At 42.0% G+C, this 24,436-nt stretch overlaps 2 protein-coding genes across 2 annotated transcripts in view; one reads left to right on the top strand and one right to left on the bottom strand.

Moving 5' to 3' along the window:
- ARHGAP32 (Rho GTPase activating protein 32) overlaps window positions 1-21,125 on the bottom strand; it is a 297,342-nt gene extending 276,217 nt beyond the window's left edge. Inside the window, exon 1 of the mRNA XM_023239300.2 lies at window positions 21,040-21,125. The gene's annotated coding sequence lies outside the window, so the exon portion shown is untranslated. The remainder of the gene's footprint in view (window positions 1-21,039) is intronic.
- Window positions 5,797-21,194, top strand: LOC111556643 (oleosin-B6-like). Its single transcript, XM_023239700.2, has 3 exons — window positions 5,797-5,994; window positions 20,465-20,611; window positions 20,958-21,194. Exons 1-3 carry the CDS (start codon window positions 5,797-5,799, stop codon window positions 21,192-21,194), a joined length of 582 nt encoding a protein of 193 aa, XP_023095468.2.
- Window positions 21,195-24,436: the final 3,242 nt, after the last annotated feature.

Raw genomic sequence — 24,436 nt, forward strand, 5'->3', positions numbered from 1 at the left:
ACAGAATCGGAAACAGGCTCCAGGCTCTGAGCCATCAGCCCAGAGCCTGACGCAGGGCTCGAACTCACGGACTGCGAGATCGTGACCTGAGCTGAAGTTGGACGCTCAACCGACTGAGCCACCCAGGCGCCCCTATCTTTGTACATTTTAATAACTTTACACTTAAAAATAATATATTTAATTGTTAAAACTGTCCATTTAAGCCACCAATTTTTAAATAAATTCCCATTACTTTCATGTGCTAATAGCAACCTCCAAAACCTATTCTAGGACAACAAAACACTGTTATTTTAGCTGAACAATCAAAAAATAATTACCCCCTCCCCAAAATTAACCAATAAGTAATCAAAAAAGGGACTACATAAGTATCTTTGAAATAAGTTTTTCTACCAGCAGAGCTAAGTACAAGGACACAAACTGAAACAAGATGCAGAGGACTTTGCTGGTACCAAGATAAGAGACTGCGTCCTCCACACAGGAAGCTTTCCAGAATTGTTTCTAACTAAGGCAAATGCTTCCAGAAGGCTCACAATACAACTTAACATTTACTGAGCCACCAAATCTGTGCTAAACATGATACTCTTCAGAGAAAATGGGTCCAATCTCAGATTTTTTATTTTCATGAGCACACAGTGCACAGGAAGACAGCTGAAAGAAGCAAAAAGAAATCACATAGCAAAGATTATAGGAATAGTGTCAAAATTACAGAAATATTGTCAAAATTGAGCATGAGGTGGCTCTGAACAGGGCTAAACAGAAGAAAAAGTCACTCCAGATTTTGCATAAAAGTAACTCAGAAATATTTCTAAACCACTAGTGAAGTGCCTTTATAGGGCTCACTTAACCAAGAGGTTTTTTTTGTCTACTTCTAGCGTCCATATCCCTGAAACACTACGAACATATTTTTCACATCACTAATCTAGCTAAGACTAATCTGAAAATTTTCTAAAACTGTTTTCCTGCTTCTGAACTTCCCTTCCTACCTTCTAGAGATTAATCTATAACAGAATAGCTCTAGCTACCTGAATTTAGTTCTACATGCTAATGCCAGGGCCCTAATTTTGAAGAAACAGTGCTGCTAAAAGAAGAAGCCAGTAATAACCAAACTCTCCTATGCTAAAGAAGCGGGGATGAGCAATTCACCAAATAGTTTTCACGACATAAACAAATAAATGTATGAAAACTGCTTCCTGCCAGAAGCAAATTTTTGACACGGCAATTTGTTCTATTAATCAAGGAATTTAGACTCAAAACATCTCACTAAATGATCCCCAGAATATTAATAGTGCAGTGGGGAAAAAAAGGCAAACTGACTGGGTGACTCAGTCAGTTAAGCGTCTGACTCTTGGTTTCCTCTCAGGTCGTGATTTTATGGATTTGTGGGTTTGAGCCCCCATCAGGCTCTGCACTGACAGTGCAGGGCCTGCTTGGGATTCTCTCTCTTTCCCTCTCTCTCTGCCCCTCCCCAACTTGCACTGTCTCTTTCTCTCTCAAAATAAACAAACAAACAAAAAAAAAGGCAAACTAAATACAGTTGACCCATGAACAGTACAGGGGTTGGGGCACAGGCTGCCCCATGCCCCACAGTTCAAAATCCACACATAACTTTGACTCCCCAAAAACCTAATAGTCTACTGTTGCCCAAAAGCATTACCAATAACGTAAACAGTTGATTAACACATATTTTTGGGGGCACCTGGGGGGCTCAGTCAGTTAAGTGTGTGACTCTTGGTTTCAGCTCAGGTTCTGATCTCATGGTCGGTGAGTTCAAGCCCCATATCGGGCTCCACGCCCACAGTGCAGAGCTTGCTTAGGTCTCTCTCTCTCTCTCTCTCTCTCTCTCTCTCACTCTCACTCTCCCACTCTCTCTGCCCCACCTCTGTTCATGCTCTCTCTCTCAAAAATAAACTTGAAAACAAAAACAATTTTGTACATGTATTATACACTGTATTCTTACAATAAAGTAAGCTAGAGAAAAGAAAATGTCACTAGGAAAATCAAAAGAAGTGGTGCCTAAGTGGCTCAGTTGGTTAGGCGACTGACTTCGGCTCAGGTCATGATCTCACAGTTCATGGGTTTGAGGCCTGCATCAGGCTCCATGCTGATGGTGCAGAGCCTGCTTGGGATTCTTGTTCTCTCCTCTCTCTCTGGCCCTCCCCTGCTCATGCTTTCTCTCTCTCTCAAAATAAATAAATAAATATATATATACACGTATATATATACACACACACACACATATATAATATATATATACAATTTATATTACATACATAAGTAATTTATATTATATACGTATACCTCTTATATGTATTTATGTATACACAAAGAAAATCAAAAGGAAGAGAAAATACATTTACAGTACTGTAGATACCTTTAGTGGACAAAATCTGCCTATAGATGGGCCGGGCAGGGACAGGCAGCAGTAGCAGCAGCAAGGCCAGGCCCTGGGATGGAGATGGTCTGCAGCCTGGTGGCCTCGGGTCAGTGGCAGCCACCTGGTGTGTGTGCTGGCAGCAACAGCATCCTGGAGGTGCAGTACAGCCACCCCATCTGCCTGGAGGTGTACCACTGGCCTGAGGCCATCTGCAGCTCTGGCCACACTTGAGGGTCAGGGACAGCAGGGGCATGACTGCCTGCACAGCACCATCCCTGCCCCCTGGGTATCTTCTCACACTTCAGCCCTGCCCCATGCCTGCCCCCCCAGGGTGCCCCACCCAGCCACCCCTGCAGCAGCATCCTACAGCCCTGTCTGGTCCAGGCCCTGGGAACTGCTAAGGTCTCAGAGGGCATCTCCATATACTTAGAGGCCAAAAGGTACAACCTCCTCTGGGCCAGGCACATTCAAATCCATCCGTGGAGACTGGGGTGGGCAGCTCTAGATGCTGTGGCTTCTGCTATCAACTCTCAAAAAATCCACGTCTAACTGGACCTGCACAGTTCAAACCTACGTTGTTCAAGGGTCAACCATATGTTAGAATCTTACTTACCAGGAAATTACTAGAAATGATATATACAAATTCCTTTTACTATTTTTCTAAAATTTTTTTAAATGTTTATTTTTGAGAGAGAGACAAGAGTGCAAACAGGGAAGGGCAGAGAGAGAGAGGGAGACACAGAATTGGAAGCAGTCTCCAGCTCTGAGCTGTCATTACAGAGCCCTACGCGGGGCTTGAACTCATGAACCATGAGATCATGACCTGAGCCGAGGTCAGACACTTAACCAACTGAGCCACGCAGGTGCCCCTCCTTTTACTATCTTTGTGGGAAGGAAAAACCTTCAAATTCCGATGAGTTTTATAACTAAACTTATGGATATTTATGTTTGGCCATTACCAAATCACCATATGCTAAATGAAAATGGAACTTTATATAAATGGAAAAATAATGTCTGCCCCTCAAACACAAATTAAGAGAAAATATGGATATTGGGCAAAATGTTCAGTAACAATATTTACTAATGAAAGAAGAAATCAGGCATGCTGGACATAAACTACAATAGAATTAAAACATAGGCTCTGAATTTTTCCTCAACCTCTAAAAAAGTTTGTACTATATTATACTTAAAACTATTCTAGCCCTCATGTTCTTTTTTTTTTTTAATTTCTAACAATATGAAGAGCATAACCAAAGGCCCTGCTTTTTATTCTCTACAAATCCACTTCTAATAGGTAACAAATATCTACTAAATTAATGCTATTAATTTAACTCAACTTACAAATAAAGAGCTGTTAAATCTAGCAAAAGCTACTGTTTTAAAATTGTTTCAAAATACGGTTTTAGGGGCACCTGAGTGGCTCAGTCAGATGAGCATCCGGTTCTTAATTTCAGCTCAGGTCATGATCCCAGGGTCACAGGATCAAGCCCCACATCAGGCTCCATGCTGAGCGTAGAGAGCCTACTTAAGATTCTCTCTCCCTCTCACTCTCACACTCTTGAGAAGAGAAGAAAAGAGAAGAGAAGAGAAGAGAAGAGAAGAGAAGAGAAATATAAAATAAAATTAAATTAAAATAAAATAAAATAAAATAAAATCATATGGTTTTATGCACTTTGGTTAAGCTTTTAAAATGTCAGGTCAGAATGTATCCCAAGAGAGAATAAATAGCTAAACATACATGTGGGAACCTGTTTGTTTTCCCAAATGAGTCAACAACAAAGGCAGTTATTGTACACTAAAAAGAAATATACCAAAAAAGTAAATATAAATAGATAATATTCCAAATATATTTTTTTTCTAAAAAAAGAAAAAACATTTTTAAAATCTAATTTAAAAAAGGGCAGAAGGGGATGCCTTGAGCAGAGCTTTAGGCGTTCTGCAAACATCTGATTTCAAGGTGTTCCTGTAAGTACATGATTACCTATTTTTAAAACTATAACAGGCACAAATTAAAAAAAAAATTTTTTTTATTCTTTATTTATTTTGGAGAGAGAGACAGTGAGACAGAGTGTGAGTGGGGGAGGAACAGAGAGGGAGGCACAGAATTTGAAGCGAGATCCAGGCTCTGAGCTGTCAGCACAGAACCCGACATGGGGCTTGAACTCACAAACTGCAAGATCATGACCCCGAGCCAAAGTCAGATGCTTAACCAACTGAGCCACCCAGGTGCCCCTCAGGCACAAATTTTTAAAACCATAACACACACGTTTTCAACACACTGGAAACGACAAATGCATGAACTTGTGTTATCATCCACTAGCTAAAATGGGTAAATATTATACATTTCCAGATGAATATATACTAACAAAATACTAATTAACAGTAGAAACACTGAAGGTCCATCTAAGATTTTGCTTTAGGAAAATAGGAGTTTTGTTGCTAAGAGTTTCAAAATCACTGGTTTAGTGCATAGAGTTGACAACCTATCAGAACTGGGGTGCACAGTTACTGATGCTTATTCTCCTACCACATAAAAAAGACCTCACAACCCTAAAAACCTCTTTCATCTTACTGTACCAAATATAAATTATTTCAGGGTTAATTTAAAAAAATGTGTTAATACTGTATCAGTCACATGTCTATGTCAATCACCTCATCTACAAAAACAGTACAAATACCCACATATTTGGTCAAATGATTTTCAACAACGGTGCCAAGACCATTCAATGCGGAAAGGGCAGTCTTTTCAACATGGTATTGGGAAAACTGGATGTCCATATGCAAAAAAAAAAAAAAAAAAATGAAATTGGACCCTTATACTATACAGAAAAATTAACTCAAACAGGATCAAAGATCCACAGAAAAGAGCTAAAATTATAAAACTCTAGAAGAGCACATAAGGAAAAAGCATCATAACACTTAATTGTTGGTGACTTCTTAGATATGACACCAAAAGGACAAGGCAACAAAACACAAAATCGATAAGCTAGACTTCATCAAAATTAAAAACTTTCTGTGCATCAAAAGACACTATTAACAAAGGCAACCCACAGAATGGTAGAACATATCTGAAATCACGTATCTGGGAGGAGACTGATACCCAGAATGTATTTTAAAAATTCCAACGACTCAACAACAACATAAACCCTTATAAAAAATGGGCCAAGAACCTGAATCGATAGCTCTCCAAAAACTGATACACAAATGGGCAACAAGCATATGAAAAAATAGTATCACTATCATTAGGCAAATGTGAATCAAAACCACAATGAGATACCACTTCATATCCATTAGGATGGCTACTAGCAAAAAAATAAAAATAATAGAAAATAACAAGTGCCAATGAGCATGTGGAAAAAAAACTGCCATGCTGGGTACTGCTGGTAGGAATGTAAAGTGATACAGCTGCTGTAGAAAACGGTATGGCAGTTCCTCAAAAAATTAAAAACCGAATTACCATAGGAACCAGCAATTCTACTTCTTGGTACATATCTCAAGGACTGAAAGCAGAATCTCAGAGATGTCTGCACACTCCTGCTCACAGCAGCGGTGTTCACAATAACCAGGAGGCGGGAGCAACCCAAGTGTCCGTCGATGAACAAGTGCACAAACAAAATGCGGTAGATACATACAGCGTGGTATTACTCGGCCTATAAAAGGAAGGAAATCTTGTCACATGCTACAGTATGGATGAAACTTACGGACGTTATGCTAAGTGAAACAAGTCTGCCATGAAAAGAAAACACTGTATGATTTCACTTATATGAGGCAACTGAAGTAGTCATTATTCATAGAGACAGAAAGTAAAATGGGGGTTTACCAGGGGCTGTGAGGAGGGAGAAATGAGTTGTGGTCTAATGGGCACAGAGAATTAGTTTTGAAAGAGGTAAAAGTTTTGGAGATCTGTTTCACAACAATGAGAATATACTTAACACTACTGAACTGAGCATCTAAAAATGGTTAGGATGGCAAATTTTGTTATGTAAATTTTACAATAAAAAAATTAGTATGAGTAACTAGTTCATGAGGCAACTGTGATGATTAAACCAGTAATACATGCAAGGGGCTTAGGAATAGTTCCTGGCATGTCAATAATACTTAAATAATGTTGGCAGTTGATAACATAAGACAGATATTTACCACTGAGTGAAACCAAATCCTGAACTGAGGATTATAAACAAGAGCTCCTTGAAAAACAAGCAAGAGTAGTATACTAGTCCAGTAGGCATAGGGAACCTCTTATTCCTGGTTGGTGAGAGGTATACAATGAAATTCAAGTGTAAGGAGGTGGGATCAGCAATCTAGATCAAAGGAACACAAACTCAAGTCTGGGAAAGTTACTGGGAAGAAACTGGGAAAAGTGCTATGGTGACATTCTGGTCATATCTTGAAACTCAAAACCCAGCAAAAAGACAGTACTTATATCAGAATGCCAAGCAACCATTCCTTCAAATGTGTGCGTTAAGCCACAAATACAACTCCTCAAAAATTATCCGGGCTAGTGAGTTAGTACACAAAAGTCAGCTTAGTTGCTCATGCTTCTTCACAAGCTTTTTTCTTCCCCCATCAAAAGTTCTAACAGAAATAAGCATTAAAACATAAAAAAAAGAAAAATCTAACCTTCACCACTCAGAAAAGCCTTTTAGATTAAATCTCAGATTTTCTAGAATTGAAATGGATAAACATCATGCTCTCCTCTCACTGACCACCTGCTTCCAAGTAGGGAGGCAGACAGATTAAGAAAATGGGCTGTGAGGGCGTCTGGGTGGCTCAGTTGGTTGAGCATCCAACTTTGGCTCAGGTCATGATCTCAGGATTGGGGGTTCAACCCCCACATTGGGCTCACTGTTGTCAGCACAGAGCCCGCTTAGGATCTTCTGTCCTCCTCTCTCTCTGCCCTTCCCTTGCTTGTGCTCTCTCTCTCAAAAGTAAACATTTTAAAAAAGAAAAAGAATATGGACTGTGGAGGCAGAAGGAGCTTCGTATCACTCATACATCCTAATACCTATCATCATAATAGTCAGCTGAATACAAAAGCACCTACATATTCAAAGTAAAACCTGGACTACTTAAAACACTTAGAGCATGGTTTCTTAACCTCAGCACTATTGACATTTAGACCAGATAATTCTTAGGGTGAGGAGAGAATATGTGCATGAGTAACATTAGAGAATTAGTTATTCTAAATATAAAAACATAAATCTGGGGGGCACCTGACTAGCTCGGCCCGTGGAGCATATAATTCTTGATCTCGGGGTTGTCAGTCTGAGCCCCACATTGGGTGGAGAGATCATTTAAAAAATAAAATCTTTAGGGGTGCCTGGGTGGCTCAGCCAGTTAAGCAGCCAACTTTGGCTCAGGTCACGATCTCATGGTTCGTGAGTTCGAGACTCACATTGGGCTCTGTGCTGACAGCTCAGAGGCTGGAGCCTGCTTTGGATTGTGTATGTGTGCGCCCCTCCCCCACTCACTCTCTCTCAAAAAAAACGAATAAATGTTAAAAAAAAAATTTTTTTTAATAAAATAAAATAAAATCTTTAGGGGCACCTGGGTGACCCAGTCAGTTAAGCATCTGACTCCTGATTTCAGTGCAGGTCATGATCTCACCATCATGGGATCAAGCCCCACATCAGGCTCTGCACTAGGCGTGGAGCCTCCTCAAGATCCTCTCTCTCCCTCTACCAACTTGTGGTCTCTAAGAATCTACCACTTTAAGTAAACCTCTAATATTCAAAACAAAATCTTTAAAAAAATAAAAATAAAATCTTTAAAAAAACAAAGAGTATAATCTGGGAAACATCCCTTTCCCAGCCCAAATTAAATGTTTAGAAGTCATTTCCCAATACACATAGAGTAGCACTGAAGAAAACTTTGAGGTCAAGCACACCTAGACTTGAATTCTGAATCAATCCACCATTTCATCGGGTAACCTGAGCAAATGGCCACGTTTTTTTAAGATTAAAATAACTTTTGTAAAGATCAATACAAAATAGGTGCTAAATAAAAGGAGTAATAAATTTAGTTTTAAGTGCTAGCACTTTTTTTATCATAACTGCTTAATGAAAGAAATATTTCTAAGATGCACTGTACATTTTCCTGCCTTAATGTAATCTAACCTTTTATAAACAACTCATGGCAACCCTTCTGAACAAACATCACTGTAGTAACTGCAGCTGACCCTTGAACAATGCAGGAGTTAAGGGTGCCTTAACTTTTGATTAGATACAACTTTTGACTCCCCAAAAACTTAACTGCTAATGTCCTACTACTGACCAGAAGTCTTACCAATAACACAGAGTCAATTAATATACATTTCGTGTGTTATATGTATTATATGGTGTATTCTTCTAATAAACTTGAAAAAAAATGTTATTAAGAAAATCCTAAGAAAAATATGTTCACAGTATTGCACTGTATTTATTTTTTAAATCTGCACATAAGTGGACCTGCACAGTTCAAACCCATGTGGTCCAAGAGTCAGCCATAAATATGACACTAATTAGGGACAAGAGCTATCAAAATGAATACAGAGAATCAAGATTCAAAATGATGTGATCAATTAAATAGCCAAAGGAAAAACAAAAAACAAACAAACAAAAAAAACTACTTCTTCATGGGATTAAATGTAAAACAGTCTTTAGGTTAAAAAGTATCAACAAAGGCAGATGACCTAACAGAAGTTGGAATAGAAAAACTCTAAAAGAGTGTAATTGCCTGCATGCCCTAAATGAACCAGAAGTGATAGGCTGTCCAAAAAAAATAGATTAAAGCCAATTTGGGTTAGTAGAGAGGATATACCAAAATAAGAGTCAGAAGAATGGAGTCCTATTTTCGACGCCCTACTTGACTGAGAATATGTGGCTAGATTAAGCCATGTAACCTACATCTACAGCCTCCTTAATAAGAAAGGTACAAACCTACTGTGACACCTCCAACATTGTCAAGCAAACCAAATAATGTTATAAAAAATGTTAAAGCTATATGCAAAACACTTTATACTATGAGACCTGCATAGTTACCACCCATCAGTCTAGAGCAGGATTTCCCAATCTTTTTCACTTATGACACATACAGAAAACGATAGGACCAGTACAGACTACTGAGGCAAATGGGCCATGCTGCTAGTGGCCAATAATGACCAGCCTAGAAGCCCTTACCACTCTGTCACTGATCATCCTCTGTAAGGATTCAGGAAATCAGTCTGTCTGACCCATCTGTAACAGATCCAAAGTACTGTCTGGCACACTGGTTAAGAAGTTTTAATTAAAACAACACGTCTAATGTGGAGCACTGTTAAGAGGGAATGCAACACTTTCCACAATAGCCAGCTGTGGCAAACAATAAAGACCAAAGTGGGACTGTGATAGAACAGTACTACCTTGGACCTAAGAAATCAGAACCCCCATTCTAGGCCTGCATCCTTGGAGGGCCATGCACTGGCCTCCTGCTGGCCACACCCTTGACCATGAGGCCAGTTACACTCAGGGCCTAAAAGTATACACAACTGAAGCCGACACACCCCAGCCTCCTCTTACCCAGGACCCCAGAATCTCCTATTTAGTGGTCTGCTCAGGCCTCTTCTCCAAGTTGGTCCTCCCAAGGGCAGATGATTCGACTATTAGTATTTACAGCCCCAGACCCAAGAGATGGTCAAAAGGTTGCTATGTGGGGCGCCTGGCTGGCTCAGTTGGGAGAGCATGTTACTCTCGATCAGGGGTCTTGAGTTTGAGCCCACATTGGGTGTAGAGATTACTATAAATAAATAAATAAACTTTAAAGAAAAAAAGTTGCTGTGTGAAAGGTATGTGGTGATGTATAGGCTGTAAGTCCACACGTGCAAGTACAAAGTCCCTCATGCAAGGAACCTGGGATGAAAAGAGGAGGTCAGGTTAGAAGTTCGTTCTTTACACTTCAGTATGTTACAGAGTGAAACACAGAGGAGTCTGAGAATTCCCTGCTTGACTCTGATTTTAGGTCATTATGAAGTTTTATTTATAAAGGTAGGCAACAGAACGTCTTTATCAGCAAGCTCGATTTGTAACTTGTAAATTTTTAGACATATGGCATATGGACTTTCTTTTGGATTCTTGCCATGAGTCCCAGAAATGTTAGGGATGGGCCTGGAAGAGAATCGGAATCCCTTGTCATATGAGGAATAGTTGAAGAAAAGTAGTACATTTAGCCTGGAAAGAGAAAATGCTGGTGGGAAGATAAAAGAACCATCCATTTTTCACATGACAGCTAAAGAGCTATCACGTGAAAAATAAAGCAGATCTGTGTTGTGTTGAAAATGCAAGGACGTACATTCCATTTTAACATAATGAGTAATTTTTAAACAAGAAAAACTCTTTTTAAAAAGAGTTGGGCAGGGGCGCCTGGGTGGCTCAGTCGGTTGAGCATCCGACTTCAGCTCAGGTCATGATCTCATGGTTCGTGGGTTCGAGCCCCGCGTCGGGCTCTGTGCTGACAGCTCAGAGCCTGGAGCTTGTTTCAGATTCTGTGTCTCCCTCTCTCTCTGCCCCTCCCCCGCTCATGCTTATCTCTCTCTCTGTCAAAAATAAATAAACATTAAAAAAAAAAAAAGAGTTGGGCAGTCATATAACTGAGTTTTCAGACACTACAAACACAGAAGTAGAGGGCAGATGATTATTTTCCAAGGAATTCTGATTTTGGAGAAGGCCAAGACCACATTTTCCCTAGAAGCCTATGTAACTGCAATATTCAATAATCCTATGAACATGGAGCTTATGAAGTATGCAGAGACAACTGGTAAGAAACATTAGGCAACGTGAAAGAAAGCTTAACCTGAGATAACCTTTCTGTCTTAAAAGTCCCTGCTGTCTGCTTACTCTTGTCATGTGCCTCCTCACAAAAAGAGAGGTAAATTCCTCTGTTCTACAAAAGAAGGAACATATCTCAACATAATAAAGGCCATACATGACACACCCACAGTTAACCTCATACTGGAAGTCCTGGCTAGAGCTATCAGGCAAGAAAAAGAAAACAAGGTATCAGAATTGGAAAGAAAGAAGTTATCTCTCGACTTAATCAAAAACCGTTAGATCTAATCAACTAATTCAGTAAAGTTGCAGGATACAAAGTCATTAGACAAAAATCGGTAGCTTTTCTATACACTAACAACAAAATTTCTGAAAAAGAAATAAATCAATTCCACTTATAACAACACCAAAACAATAAAGTACTGGGGCACCTGGGTGGCTCAGTCGGTTTAAGTGTCTGACTTAGGCTCAAGTCATAATCTCATTGTTCGCAAGTTCAAGTGCCACATCGGGCTCTGTGCTGACAGCTCTGAGCCCACAGCCTGCTTCGGATTCTGTGTCTCTCCCTCTCTCTGGCCCTCCCCTGCTTGCGCTCTGTCTCTCTCTCTCTCTGTCTCAAAAATAAATACACATTTTAAAAAAAATTTTTTAACAATGAAATACTTTACACATAAATTTTACTAAGAAGGTGAAAGATCTCTCACTGAAAACTATAAGACACTGATGAAAGAAATCAAAAGACACAAATAAATGGAAAGGTAGCCCATGGACTGGAAGAATACTGTTAAAATATCAATACTACCAAAAGCCATTTTTAGATTCAAAGCAATCCTTATCAAGATTCTAAAGGCATGTTTTACAGTAGCAGGCAAAACACCCCTGAAATTTATATGAAACCACAAAAGATCTCAAAGAGCCAAAGAAATCTCCTACGAAAGAAGAACAAAGAAGGAGGTATCACACTTCCTAATTTCAAGCTATACTGTAAAGCTATAGTCACCATAGTAATCTAAAGCGCAAGCAACAAAATCAAAAATAAACAAATGAGACTACAAAACTAAAAAGCTTCTACACAGCAAAAGAAACGATCAAAGTAAAGACAGAAATGAAAAAATATATTTACAAAGCATATATATGATAAGGGGTAATATCCAAAACATAAAAAACTTGTACAACTCAATAGCAAGCAAGCAAATAAATGACCCAGTTAAAAAATGGGCAAAGTCCCTGAACAGACATTTCTCCAAAGAAGATCTATGAAAGGCCAACAAGTACATGAACATGTTCAACATCAGTAGTCACTAAGGAAATGCAAATTAAAACCACACCTATGAAATCTTACCTCACACCTATTCAAACGGCCACCATCAAATAGATAAGAGATTACAAATGCTGGCCTGGATGTGGAGAAAAGGGAGCCCTTGTACACTGCTGGTGGGACTGCAAGCTGGGATAGCCACTATGAACAACCGTGTGGGATCCTCAAAAAAACTAAAACAGCACTACCATATGATCCAGCAATTCCACTTCTGGGAACAGATCCAAAGGTAACAAAAACACTAGCTGCAAAAGATATCTGTACCCCCACATTCACTGCAGCATTATTTATAATAACCAAGACATGGAAACAACTTAAGTGTCTATCAATAGATGAATGGATAAAAAAGCTGTGGTGTATGTATACAATGCAGTATTATTCAGCCATTTAAAACAACAACAACAACAACAAGGAAACTCACCAGTGGCAACAACATGGATGGACCTCAAGGGCATTATGCTAAGTGAAATAAGTAAGAGAAAGACAAATACTCTAAGATCTCAGCTATATGTAAAATATTCGAAAAATTACATTACATTTAAAAGCCCCAAACTCATAGAAAGAGAAAATTTTTGGTTGCTGGAGGTGGGAATGGGGGGAAAGGAGAAATTGAAGGAAGGTGGTAAAAAGTACAAACTTCTAGTTATAAGATAAATAAGTACTAGGGATGTCACGCAAACAGGACAACAACAGCTGACACTGCTGTGGGATATATCGGGAAGATGTTCCTAAAAGAGAGCTTTTTTTTTCTTTTCTTTTTATTATGTCTATATGAGATGAATGCTAGCTGAACCTATTGTGGTAATCATTTCACAACATCCATAAACCAAAACGTCATGCTGTTATTTAGTTTAAGCCTAAACTAATACAATGATGTCAATTATTTCTCAATAAAACTGGGGGAAAAAAACAATTTCAGTAGAGTGCTCAAATGGATCAGGCCAAAGAAGAGAATATGGGGAGCCTAGGTGGCTCAGTTGATTAAGCGTCTGACTTCGGCTCTGGTCAGGATCTCACAGTTAGTGAGTTCAAGCCCTGCATTGGGCTCTGCACTGGTGATGCAAAGTCTGCTTGGGATTCTCTCTCTCTCTGCCCCTACCCCACTTGCATTCTCTCTCTCTCTCAAAATAAATAAATACACTTAAAAAGAAAAATAAGAGAGTAAGTGGTGAGAAAGTAGACACAGCCAATATAAACAACTGTTGCTGAAAAGCAATCAAAGAAATTGGGCGACAGCTGAAATGAATCATAAGGTGCAGGAGAGGGTAATGTAGAGAAATGATGTATTCAGTTAAGATATTAGTGGCTCAAACAAGATAGAATTTTATTCCTCTCTCACTTAACCATCCGAAGATAAATGAGTAGTTCAAGGCTAGTAGATGGCTCTGCTCCACGAGATCATCCAAAGATTCATTTTATTGATCCTTCTCCCACTAAATGTTGCTCTCACCTGTAATGGTAACATGCATGAGCACCACACTGTCCTCAGCAAAAGGGGGAAAGAGGAAGTAGAAGGAAACTAGCTTCCTAAGGCCATTACCCAGAAATCACACACATCACTTCTGGTCACATCCATTTAGCCAAAACCTAGTCAGATGGCCACACCTAGCTATAAGAGAGGAAATGTAGTCTAGCTGGGCAGTCATGTGCCCAGATAAAACTTGAGGGTCCTGTTACTGAAAGGGAGCCACAAACAATGGCATTTGGTGAATGATTAATCACTGCTACTGCAAGTAATATGAAGCATGCCAGCATACAAAAAGAGATGCTCTAGTAAGGAGAGAATAATTTAGGGAAGAAAATAAGTGCAGAAGTGAAGGCCTTAAGAAGGCAGAAATGAAGGAGATCCAAGGCACAAATTTATTGCCGCAGAAGCAGGGACCCTTGTGTCTTGCCACTTCTCACATGCTTGACTTTTCAGAAGAAAAGCTGTCCCTTGAATGCATTTCCAGGAAGTTTAAGTAATTCTTTCCCAGCGTCTAGTAAATCAAGCTATTACACAGAATGAGCGTAAAAATCTGGCCTGGAATGAGCAATTCACATGGGTTGTCTCCTGACAGGCTGATTCAAACAGTTGCTTCTCTGTCAAAGAGAAGATGACCAAGTTTTAGAGCTGGAGGGAGTCTACAAGACTCATTTTACAAATGTTCAAGACCACAAAGTATCCTCTCCAATAGTACATCCCCAAGTCCTCAAATTGCCACATCAAGGATCATCCCACTGTCTTTCTGCCTAATCTTTTATAATATTCTTCTTCATAATACAGTTATCTTCCCAATGAAATGAACACTTCCTGAGAGACTCAATGCCACCTTTTTTAATATCTATTTTGCACTTTATCTAGCAAGATGCAAAATACATAGTATGCACTCAATGGATACTTTTCAGTTCATTGATAAAAGAGATTTGGTTCCCCTCATCCTACTGGAGCCACCATTGCTACTGAATCTGGAAGACCACCAAATATAAAGCAACTAATAAGGACTGTCATGTTTTACTTGGGTAGGTCAATGCAAACTGGGCAAGTGCAAGAGAATGGGTCCTATTTTTTCAAAAAATTAGAGAATCAAGGAATTTTGAAACAAGAAAGGCTATCAGAGAGACCCCTAGTCTGACCCCTCACTTCAGAAATAAGGAAAATAAGGTTCAGAGACAGGAATTACTTGTCCAGAGTCACAGACTGTTTATAGCAGAGCCAGACAAGAACCCAAGTCCTCTGACTTTGAGTTGAAATCTCCTTCTTTGTTAAAGGTTACTTCACTTTTTGGTCTGTGTTTAATACACTGGGAAATATAGTGAACTTCACATAATACGTTCTTCAAAACTGTTGAAAATGCTACTCATCTTAAAGTCTTTTGGGGCACCCAGGTGGTTCAGTTGGTTGAGCGTCTGACTCTTGATTTGGGCTCAGATCATGATCTCAAGGCCATGGGATCAAGCCCCACATCGGGATCCATGCCCTCTCTTCCCTCTGCCCCTCTCCCCCACTCACACGCTCTTTCTCTCTCTGAAATAATAAATGAATGAATGTGTGAGTGAATGAATGAATGTCTTTTTACCACACATCTCTCCAAAGAGGAACAGGATTTAATATTTCCATCCTACACACACAGTAATAAAAACAGTGAAGATCAAGCCTTGCCCAAGATTACAAGGCTGAACCCCAGATAATAAAGATTTTACTATTTAAAGGCAAAGAAACAGAATACCTGCTTTAGAATTCTTACCCAGGAAAAGGTGCTTTTCTTTTCTGATAGAGACAACATAAACATATCATAACACTTCCATAATGCACGGGTCATGCATGCTTTTCCTCTCGATGCTTTCCAACCTCTACAACCTCCAATACTAATGCACATTATAATCCACAGTATAAAATAAGGTACTAAATGGAAAAATGACTGTAAGTCAAATAATAAGATCTCTCTGAAAACCAGAATTCTACTTCTACTCTGAACACTCTGGTCCATATATTTGTTATGGGAAATGAAACCAAACACCTTATTTATTTCTCATTTCCTTTTACCTTCCTTTTATCTCCTTTCAATACCAAGCCCCCTTGTCCAGGAATACTGTGAAACTGCATCTATTTTATCAGATCTTTATATTTTACTACCTTGGCGAATATTTGCTCTCAAACTTCATCTCTCTAGATAGTCAATCTCTGGTTGTTTTTTCTGTGTTAACCTCAAGAGGAAATACTGAGGTGCTACAAACAGAAGCCTGAACTTCACTTTTCCAGGTACTGCTGCTCTACAGTTTTATCAGAGAGCCCCTCTGCTTCCATCCCCCTTTTCTACCAAGGACAGTGTGGGAATATTAATGTCCTCCCTTATCTCCCTTGGATCATCCCACTGCACTTAAGCATCATTCAAGGCAGAGACTGCACATTTGTAGGAATGCAAGACCACAATGACCCCAATTCTATTTTGTTCAACTCAGTCAGAACAATGACCTTTATTTGCTCACTCTTAATTTGGTATTCATGTTAAATAAACCAGCACTTGAAGTTGAGAAGCACATCCAATTTCTCAATTGTAAGATAATTTAAACCAAATACTTCAAAAAACAGCCTAATATCAAAGCCTTTAGACAGTAAACTAGGTCTACCTTTAGAAAAAAAATATTAAGGGGCACCTGGGTGGCTCAGTCGGTTGAGTGTCCGACTTTGGCTCTGGTCATGTTCTCGCAGTTCATGGGTTTGAGCCCTGCATCGGGCTCTGTGCTGACCGCTCAGAGCCTGGAGCCTGCTTGGGACTCTGTCTCTCCCTCTCTCTCTGCCTCTCCCCCACTCATGTTCTGTCTTTCTCTGTCTCCCAAAAATAAATAAAAGTTAAAAAAATTTAGAATAAAATATTAAGTTTTATTATTTCAACTCTGAACAGGATGTTAATAGGGATGCTAATGCAAACCATAAGGAAAATTTAGAGTGTCGTATACATGTAAGAAAAGTTATCTAACACTGTGCCTCATTAAGATAGGTTTTTCTCACGTATCTCTCTCAAGAGAAAGAAAGAAGAAAGAAAGAAAGAAAGAAAGAAAGAAAGAAAGAAAGAAAGAAAGAAAGAAAGAAAGAAAGAAAGAAAGAATACCAGTACCAAATGAGAAGTGGTATTTAACTTCAGTTTGCAACATAGAACAGTATCAGGGAATGGTCAAAAACCAGGATCTCCAAAAAACAGCTGAACTTTCTTTCCATCCATTCTTAATCATCTAAATAAGCAAGTGATTAATAAAACTACAATACAATATATGGGAAATTTCTCAAGTTATTCCAATTATCAGTCGTGAACTAAACTAATGGTTTCAGTGAAGGAGAAAATTCTGTAACGAGCAGCATACCGCCCAGGAAAACAACTCTACAAAACAGGGGCAAAGGTGGCCTACGATATTTCAGGCATAGTGTTTAGCCACCACCATCATAATCATCGAAAACTCACTGAGCGCTTACTATATGCTTATACTGTGTTAAGCACTGACAAGTGCCACTTCATCTAATCAACAGTACAACTTCTAAGACAGATTCTAGTGTCACTGTGAATCAAGGAGGTAACTGAGGCACCAAGACATTAGTCTGCCCTGGATCAAAGTTTGTAAGTATCGCAGCTGGCATTCGAACATAAGACTACGTGGCTCCAAAGCAGAAATTAGAGTCTTTCAAGGGGTCTTAACCCCTGTAATGCTATGACAGGAAATAAGGCATATGCTAAGTAAAGCAAAAATGTCCAAGTCCTAAATCAGGGGTTGGCAAACTTTTTCAGTAAAGGGCCAGAAGATAAATATTTTAGGCTTTGCCAGCCATACTGTCTCTGCTGCAAGCACTCTGCTGTTGCACTGCCAATGTAGCCACACACAATACATAAACAAATGAGCAAGACTGTGTTCCAATAAAACTGTATTTATGGACACTGATATGTGAATGTCATATAACTTGTACATGTTATGAAATGTCTTTTTTGATTTTTTTCCTATTATTTAAAAGTTTTTAAATCATTCTTAGCTAATAGGCCATACAAAAAACAAACTGTGGGCCACATTTGGCCTACAGACTGAATTCTGCCAACTTCTATAATAAATGAGGCAGACAAATATAAAATATTTTTTTACTCAACCCTCTTCTCACAAATCCTAACTTGTAACTTCTTTCAGAATTTAGGCACCTGGGTGGCTCAGTCAGTGAAGCACCTGACTGTTGACTTCGGCTCAGGCCATGATCTCACGGTTTGTGGGATCGAGCCCCACATCAGGCTCTGCACTGACAGCAAGGAGTCTGCTTGGAATTATCTCATTCCCCCTCTCTCTGTCCCGTGCACACACACTCTTGCTCTCGCTCTCTCTCTCTCTCTCTCAAAATAAACATTTAAAAAAATAAAATAAAGAAGCTTAAGTCTCAATAAGCTTGACATCTGTCCCAGAATAATCAAAATTTCCAAAGAATCCAAAACTATAGGTACTACGTATGGATTTCCTAAGAATGAGAAAGAATCACAAAATTTTGGAAGTGGAAGAAATCTAACACATTCTCATTCCTCATGCACATTTTCTAAAATTGATGTTATCATACTGAAAACAATTAAATAGTAAATTTATACATAATAACAGTAATACCTTACGTGTATAAAATATTTTACAAAGCAGTTTCACATTCTCTCATCTCATCCTTCACAACAACTCTGTAAGGAAGACAATGCGAGCCCCCTCATCTCTGTTTTAAACCTAAGGAAAACAAGCTCGGAAATGTAAATACCTTTCCCAAGGAGGAACCAGGCCACACAGCTACTAAGCGGCAGAATTGCAACCATGACCTGATTTCAAGGCCTGCTGTCTCTTAACTACTTCCATGGACATCAGGTTTCATGTTAACAGGTGAAATCCTAAATTCTCAACAATATTAACCATTATCTATAAACACAACATAATACAACCTTTAAAATACATTGAACAACATTCATCTTGTTCCATTTTTCTTCTGCCACCACAGTCTTCTGAAGAAAACAGGTGCTACTCCTTGACATTTGTTAAATGCATTTACAGTCAACAGTGAATCTATATATACTGTGCAGACAATATACCCAGGCCAGCTGGGAAAGGGGAAACACTGCTGAATAAGACATCTAAAGACAGAATAAGAGAAAGAGAATGGGAGGTGGAGATGAATGTATTGCCATTAAAGTCTCACCCAACTGATGACTGGAATATGATGTGGGGGTTGGGAAAAGAAAATAAAAGGAACATAACAACTGGAATTCAAACCAACATCAAAGACTCTAACGACAGTTGAACCTGCCTGGCTGCTTCCTAGTCACTCCCTCGAAAACAAAACAGTTATATAACCGGGGAAGGTTCTTCCAACTAACATTTCCTCTCTGGCCCACTTACACTTTATCGCCCACCTCAATGTGCAGGACCATACAGTAAACTGGGCCTCCACGCCAGCTATGGCAGGACAAGTCTCTGTCCAAAGTGCTGCTTTATTCCATGGGCTGCTTATAGGGACGATGGTATGAAGAAGACACGGTTCCAAACTCACCCCATTCTAGAGACTTGTTCTATAAAGAATCACCACATATCCAATTTTAGGAATGAAGTAGATACCAGATATTCCTGTAAATGGACATTACAACACCATAATGTCTCATCTTCACGAACAGCCCTAATGAAAAGAATTCATACCAATGAGTACTTGAAAACTCTGAGGTGATGTTGTGGCCGCAGTTAAGCTTCTATTTTCTTCACTCTCAAGTCCAAGGAGCAAATAACAAGACTCCGAGTTAGATGTCAATTTACGCCATAAGGAAAAATATACTAAAGAATTATAACCATCACTCCCCAAACATATTACAACAAATCCTATTACTGAATCAAACTAGCACATTATCTGGACTCTAACAGCCACTGTCCTCCAGTACCATATGCTTTTTCTTCTTCCAATATAAATATGAATGTGGACAACGTTTAGAAAAGCAACCAGTGTATCAGAAGTTATTCCCATTCAGACGGACTTGAAAGGTCTAAATCTGTGCCAAATAAAACTCTGAAAGAATGGAAAATAAAAGAGATGCTGACAACAATGCAATGTGGCTCAGCTGCCAGCTACCCACGTAGCATCACGCACTGCCCCAAGCACTTTAAAAGCAGATTGCAATTCTGCATGGAGATCAAAATTATAATTATCCAAATTCTATTTCCTAAAAGATAACTACTAAACTGCATCCCAAGCATCCTGCTGTGAGTCTTCTCTCCTCCACCTTCTTTAAGCTTCAGCAACAGAAGGTTAAGTTATCAAGGGTCCAGAAGTAGACTAAAGCTACGACATCAGGTTTGACTTTCCCTCGCTACCGATACTTGTGATCTATTTGCGAAAACCTTTCCCATATTTACTCAAGTCAACAAAATGAGAAAGGCCCAATACGGTGAGCTCGGGACGGGGGCTGGGGAGGGCACTAAGTCACCAGTTTCGTCCAATATGTAGCGGCAACTTCAGCCAATTAGAAAGATGAGAGGGAAAACTCCAAGGGAGTCCCTGCGAGCAGAGACGGCTCGCCCAGCCTGCCCCACGCACACCGGGGGGCGGGCAACGCGAGGTCGCCCGTGGGCAGCAGCGGAGGGAAACGCTCCAGCGGCGGCTCCTCTGGGAGCGCCCGTGTCCCCAGAGCCCCCACTCAGCTATTCCCTGGGAGTCACGGCTCCTGCTTGACTTGAGCCTCAGCCGCGAAGCACTGCAGCAGGCCAGAAATCCGTCCGAACCCCTGGTCCGCCCAGGCCGGGGTGGGGGGGGGGGGGGGAGTGGGGGACTGGGGATTCGAGCGCGGGAGGCGGTCGGCCCAAAGCGCGGTCCACGCCGGGACGCTGGGGAAATGAGTCCGGGCAGGGGGGGCGGGGGGGGGGGAGACGTGGGGAGGGGGGGTCCGGGGGAAACCCGAGATGGTCTTCTAAGAACATTCGATCCGGAACCTTTACTTTAAAAAGAATTTATTCTAAAAAGGCAAGCAAGGCCCCCGCAGCTTTCCCTGCGGCGCCTGCCCACGTCACCCGAGCCCCCGGCCCTCCCGCGGCCCCCGCCTTACCGAGCCCCGCGGCCCCGCCGCGCCGCCGCGGCGTCGCTGCGCCCCGCTCGCCGCTCCGTGTCTGCCCTCCGCGGGCGCCGGGCCCGACGCCCTCCTCCTCCTCCTCGCCGCCGCCGCCGCCGAGCACCGCCCGCGCCACGGAGCCTAGCGCCTAGCCGCCGAGGGCAGCCGCCGGGGCTCGGCCGGGCGCCCCCCGCGCCAGCGCCTCATCCCGCCTCGCCGCCCCGTCAGGCTCGGGGGCGGGGACGCCGGGCTCCGGGCCGCGGCCTCAGAGTCCCCACCTCCGACACGCACCGCGCTCGCCCTCCCCCGGCGGAGTCGGCCCCGGGGACGCGGTCCTGAGGTACCCGAGCCCCCCACCCCGACGCCTTCGGGCCGCCCCCGCCCCGTTCGCCGGCGCGCGCCCAGCCGGAGCCCGCCGCCGGCCCAGCCTCCGCCTCCTCCGCTCCGCCTCCTCCTGCACCCGCGACGCCCGCAGCAGGGAGAAGAGGCGCGCCGCCGCGGCCGCGGGCACGAGCACGCGCGAGGAGGGCGGGCGGAGCGCGCGCGCGGCCGAGGGCGGCGGGGGCGCGCCCAGGCCTCGCCTGCTGTTGTCCCGGGAGCGCACGTGCACTGCGGGGGGGCGGCGAGGGGCTCTTGGCTCGCCTTCCCCGGGGGCGCGAGGGCCGGCGGGGAGCTGGAAGGGGGCTGAGATGCTTGCTGCCGTAGGGATTCGGACGTAGTGTGATGCCTCGGCTTCTGCATTGTGCTGCGGTGCAAAAATAAAAAACCTGCCGCAGCAGCAGTAACACCAGGAAGAGCTATCCTGCGAGACTACGGCAGTGGCTCCTCTCCACTCCCAACTGACCCCTGAATACTGTCACCGCTCGGGGGAGGAGAGGGGGCGTTGCCACTAGTCAGGAAGATCCTCGTGGCTCCAGCTCTTGCGCATTTTGTTCCAAAACCAACTCGCATCGGTTATTATTTGGAATCGGAGGCCTAAAAGTTCCTTCAGTTGGTTTCTTCATTCAGAGTTATGGACCAGAAGACTGGAAGCGACATGGCAGGGGAGAGGAAGGACAAGCAAGGGTGAAAGAGTAGCAAACCTGAAGGTGCGCGGCTAGACTGAAAAGCGATTTTGGAGCAAGTGAAGCAGCTCACAGGGAACCCGCTGCCTGTGGATGGCAGTGCCCTTGGTTCTTCCCTATTCCTTTTGTTCAGCCTCCAGACATGAGCAGCGCTTCCTTCCACCTGCAATAACCATCTGTGTAACAGAATAGATCTTGACATTCTACCGTTCTATTTTCGTTGTTTTCTTTTATATATGTACTTTTCACTCCTGATTCATGTGGTATCTAAATGTTGTTGGGAGGTGGTGGTTAACCTACATAATTTAACTTTTTGGTCTTCAAACCTACAGATGCCAAATATACTGCATCATCTAATGTCACTGCAGTGATTTGGGTCCACTCAGCATTCAGTCATTTCAGTGGGTGTCATTGAATATAAAATGTGGCCTTGACCACACTTAGCACAATTTCAAGGGCATGTAGGTGAAGCAGGATTTCAACACATCCTGGGGAGAAATTAGGGAGTGAACATGTTCAGTAATCCCACACTTGCCAGCTCCAGTATAACCAAAGTTTCTTTAAAGACCAAGATTCTGGATGTTTTCTAGCAGAGAACAAGGTCAGGGATAGAATGAGAAGTGTACATAGAGGGACAAACTGGGATAGGAACATTTAAAGAAGCCTACTTCAAATAAATTGGATCCTGGTATCCCAGCCATCTGCTGGAGACAGGTATACTTAGTATCCATAAGTCTTAATGGGTACTTCCTAAGTGCTAGAGAAACAGCAAGATAAATCATGAAGACTGGCCATCTTGATTTCAACACAGCCCGTAGTTTAAAAACTACTCTTCCGGGCGCCTGGGTGGCGCAGTCGGTTAAGCGTCCAACTTCAGCTAGTTCACGATCTCGCGGTCCGTGAGTTCAAGCCCCGTGTCAGGCTCTGAGCCGATGGCTCAGAGCCTGGAGCCTGTTTCCGGTTCTGTGTCTCCCTCTCCCTCTGCCCCTCCCCCGTTCATGCTGGGTCTCTCTCTGTCCCAAAAATAAATAAACGTTGAAAAAAAATATTTTTAAAAAATTACTCTTCCTTCGGGGCGCCTGGGTGGCTCAGTCGGTTAAGGGTCAGACTTCGGTTCAGGTCGTGATCTCACGGTACATGGGTTCAAGCCCTCCTTCGGGCTCTGTGCTGACAGCTCAGAGCCTGGAACCTGCTTCGGATTCTGTGTCTCCCTCTCTCTCTGCTCCTCCCCCACTCATGCTCTGTCTCTCTCTCAAAAATAAATAAACATTTTAAAAAAATTTTAATTACTCTTTCTCCAAACTGCAGCAGTTCCAGGGGGTCACCTTTGGACCACAGGGAGCCATCTCTGGAAAGAGGGACATGTATGTAGAGAGGAATTCAATAGCTTGTGTTGTTCCCAGGATTGGTGAGCATTAAACATAAAACCTCCTGGGATGTCAAAAGGAAGCCAGTACCGGACATTAAACCAAGTCAGCATGGGAAGCAAGTTTTGCCCAAGGCTCCAGTCCCTTGCCTACTCTCAACTACAGTAATGACATTCTGCATGCTTTTTGAAAATCTTCACATCCCAGAGTTTTGCGATCACACCCCGAAATTCAGCTGCAGTGGCTGAATGTTCAAGGGTTATGCCCAACCGGTGGAGAAGGTAAATATAGAAAGGAGCTAGGATTTATGCATTTGTTGGATGACACAGATATTTTACTTCAGAGTCTCAAAACATTTTGGTAACTTTCCCCTTGTTGCTATTATATCTAGTTCAGAGAAAGCACAAATGGATTCCATATGTGTATGCCAAATGTCAGAGGTGTTTGAGCAAGCTTGAGGGTGCTGATGCTCCTTACTCTCTGAGTCAGCACTCCCTCTCCTTGGAAAGAAGCATCCAAATATCCTAGGAATAATAGTTATTATTGCTAAACCTGCAGCTAAACTGAAGGTGGTTATTTCTGGGCAACTCTGCAGCCGTCTGAACTTGGTGTTTCAGATGTTTGTAATCAATTACCTGTGTCCTAATAACTAACACCTTTAGTGATCCAATACATCTAACCTAAAAATTGCAACATTCCGTAAAAGAGAAAAAGCCTGTCAAACTGTAAAATGATGTTAAATATCTGCATTTGTTGTGGGTTGATTCAATACCACAACAGGTGAGGGGCAAGAGAGGGAGCGGAAAAAAGGCTAACCCCTCTCCCTCTGAAGCTGTTGGAGGCCTCAGCCTGGCACTGTCATCTTCCAGACAGTAGCATCTGGGCTCACTCCTGGCATCTCTGATCTGTTGCACTGCAGTCCCCTCCAGGCACTGAAGCAGCGTCATGGTGCAGACAAATAGA

The sequence above is a fragment of the Felis catus genome, chromosome D1, assembly GCF_018350175.1.
Source record: "Felis catus isolate Fca126 chromosome D1, F.catus_Fca126_mat1.0, whole genome shotgun sequence".
Lineage (NCBI taxonomy): Eukaryota > Metazoa > Chordata > Mammalia > Carnivora > Felidae > Felis > Felis catus.

Bases quoted from the DNA above. Each gene is read 5' to 3' on its own strand.
- LOC111556643 (XM_023239700.2), top strand. From the start codon at position 5,797: ATGGCAGTTCCTCAAAAAATTAAAAACCGAATTACCATAGGAACCAGC. The intron at 5,995-20,464 runs GTAGATACATAC...TCAGCCAATTAG, and splicing joins AAGTGCACAAACAAAATGCG to AAAGATGAGAGGGAAAACTC. The intron at 20,612-20,957 runs GCCCGTGTCCCC...TATTCTAAAAAG, and splicing joins GCGGCGGCTCCTCTGGGAGC to GCAAGCAAGGCCCCCGCAGC.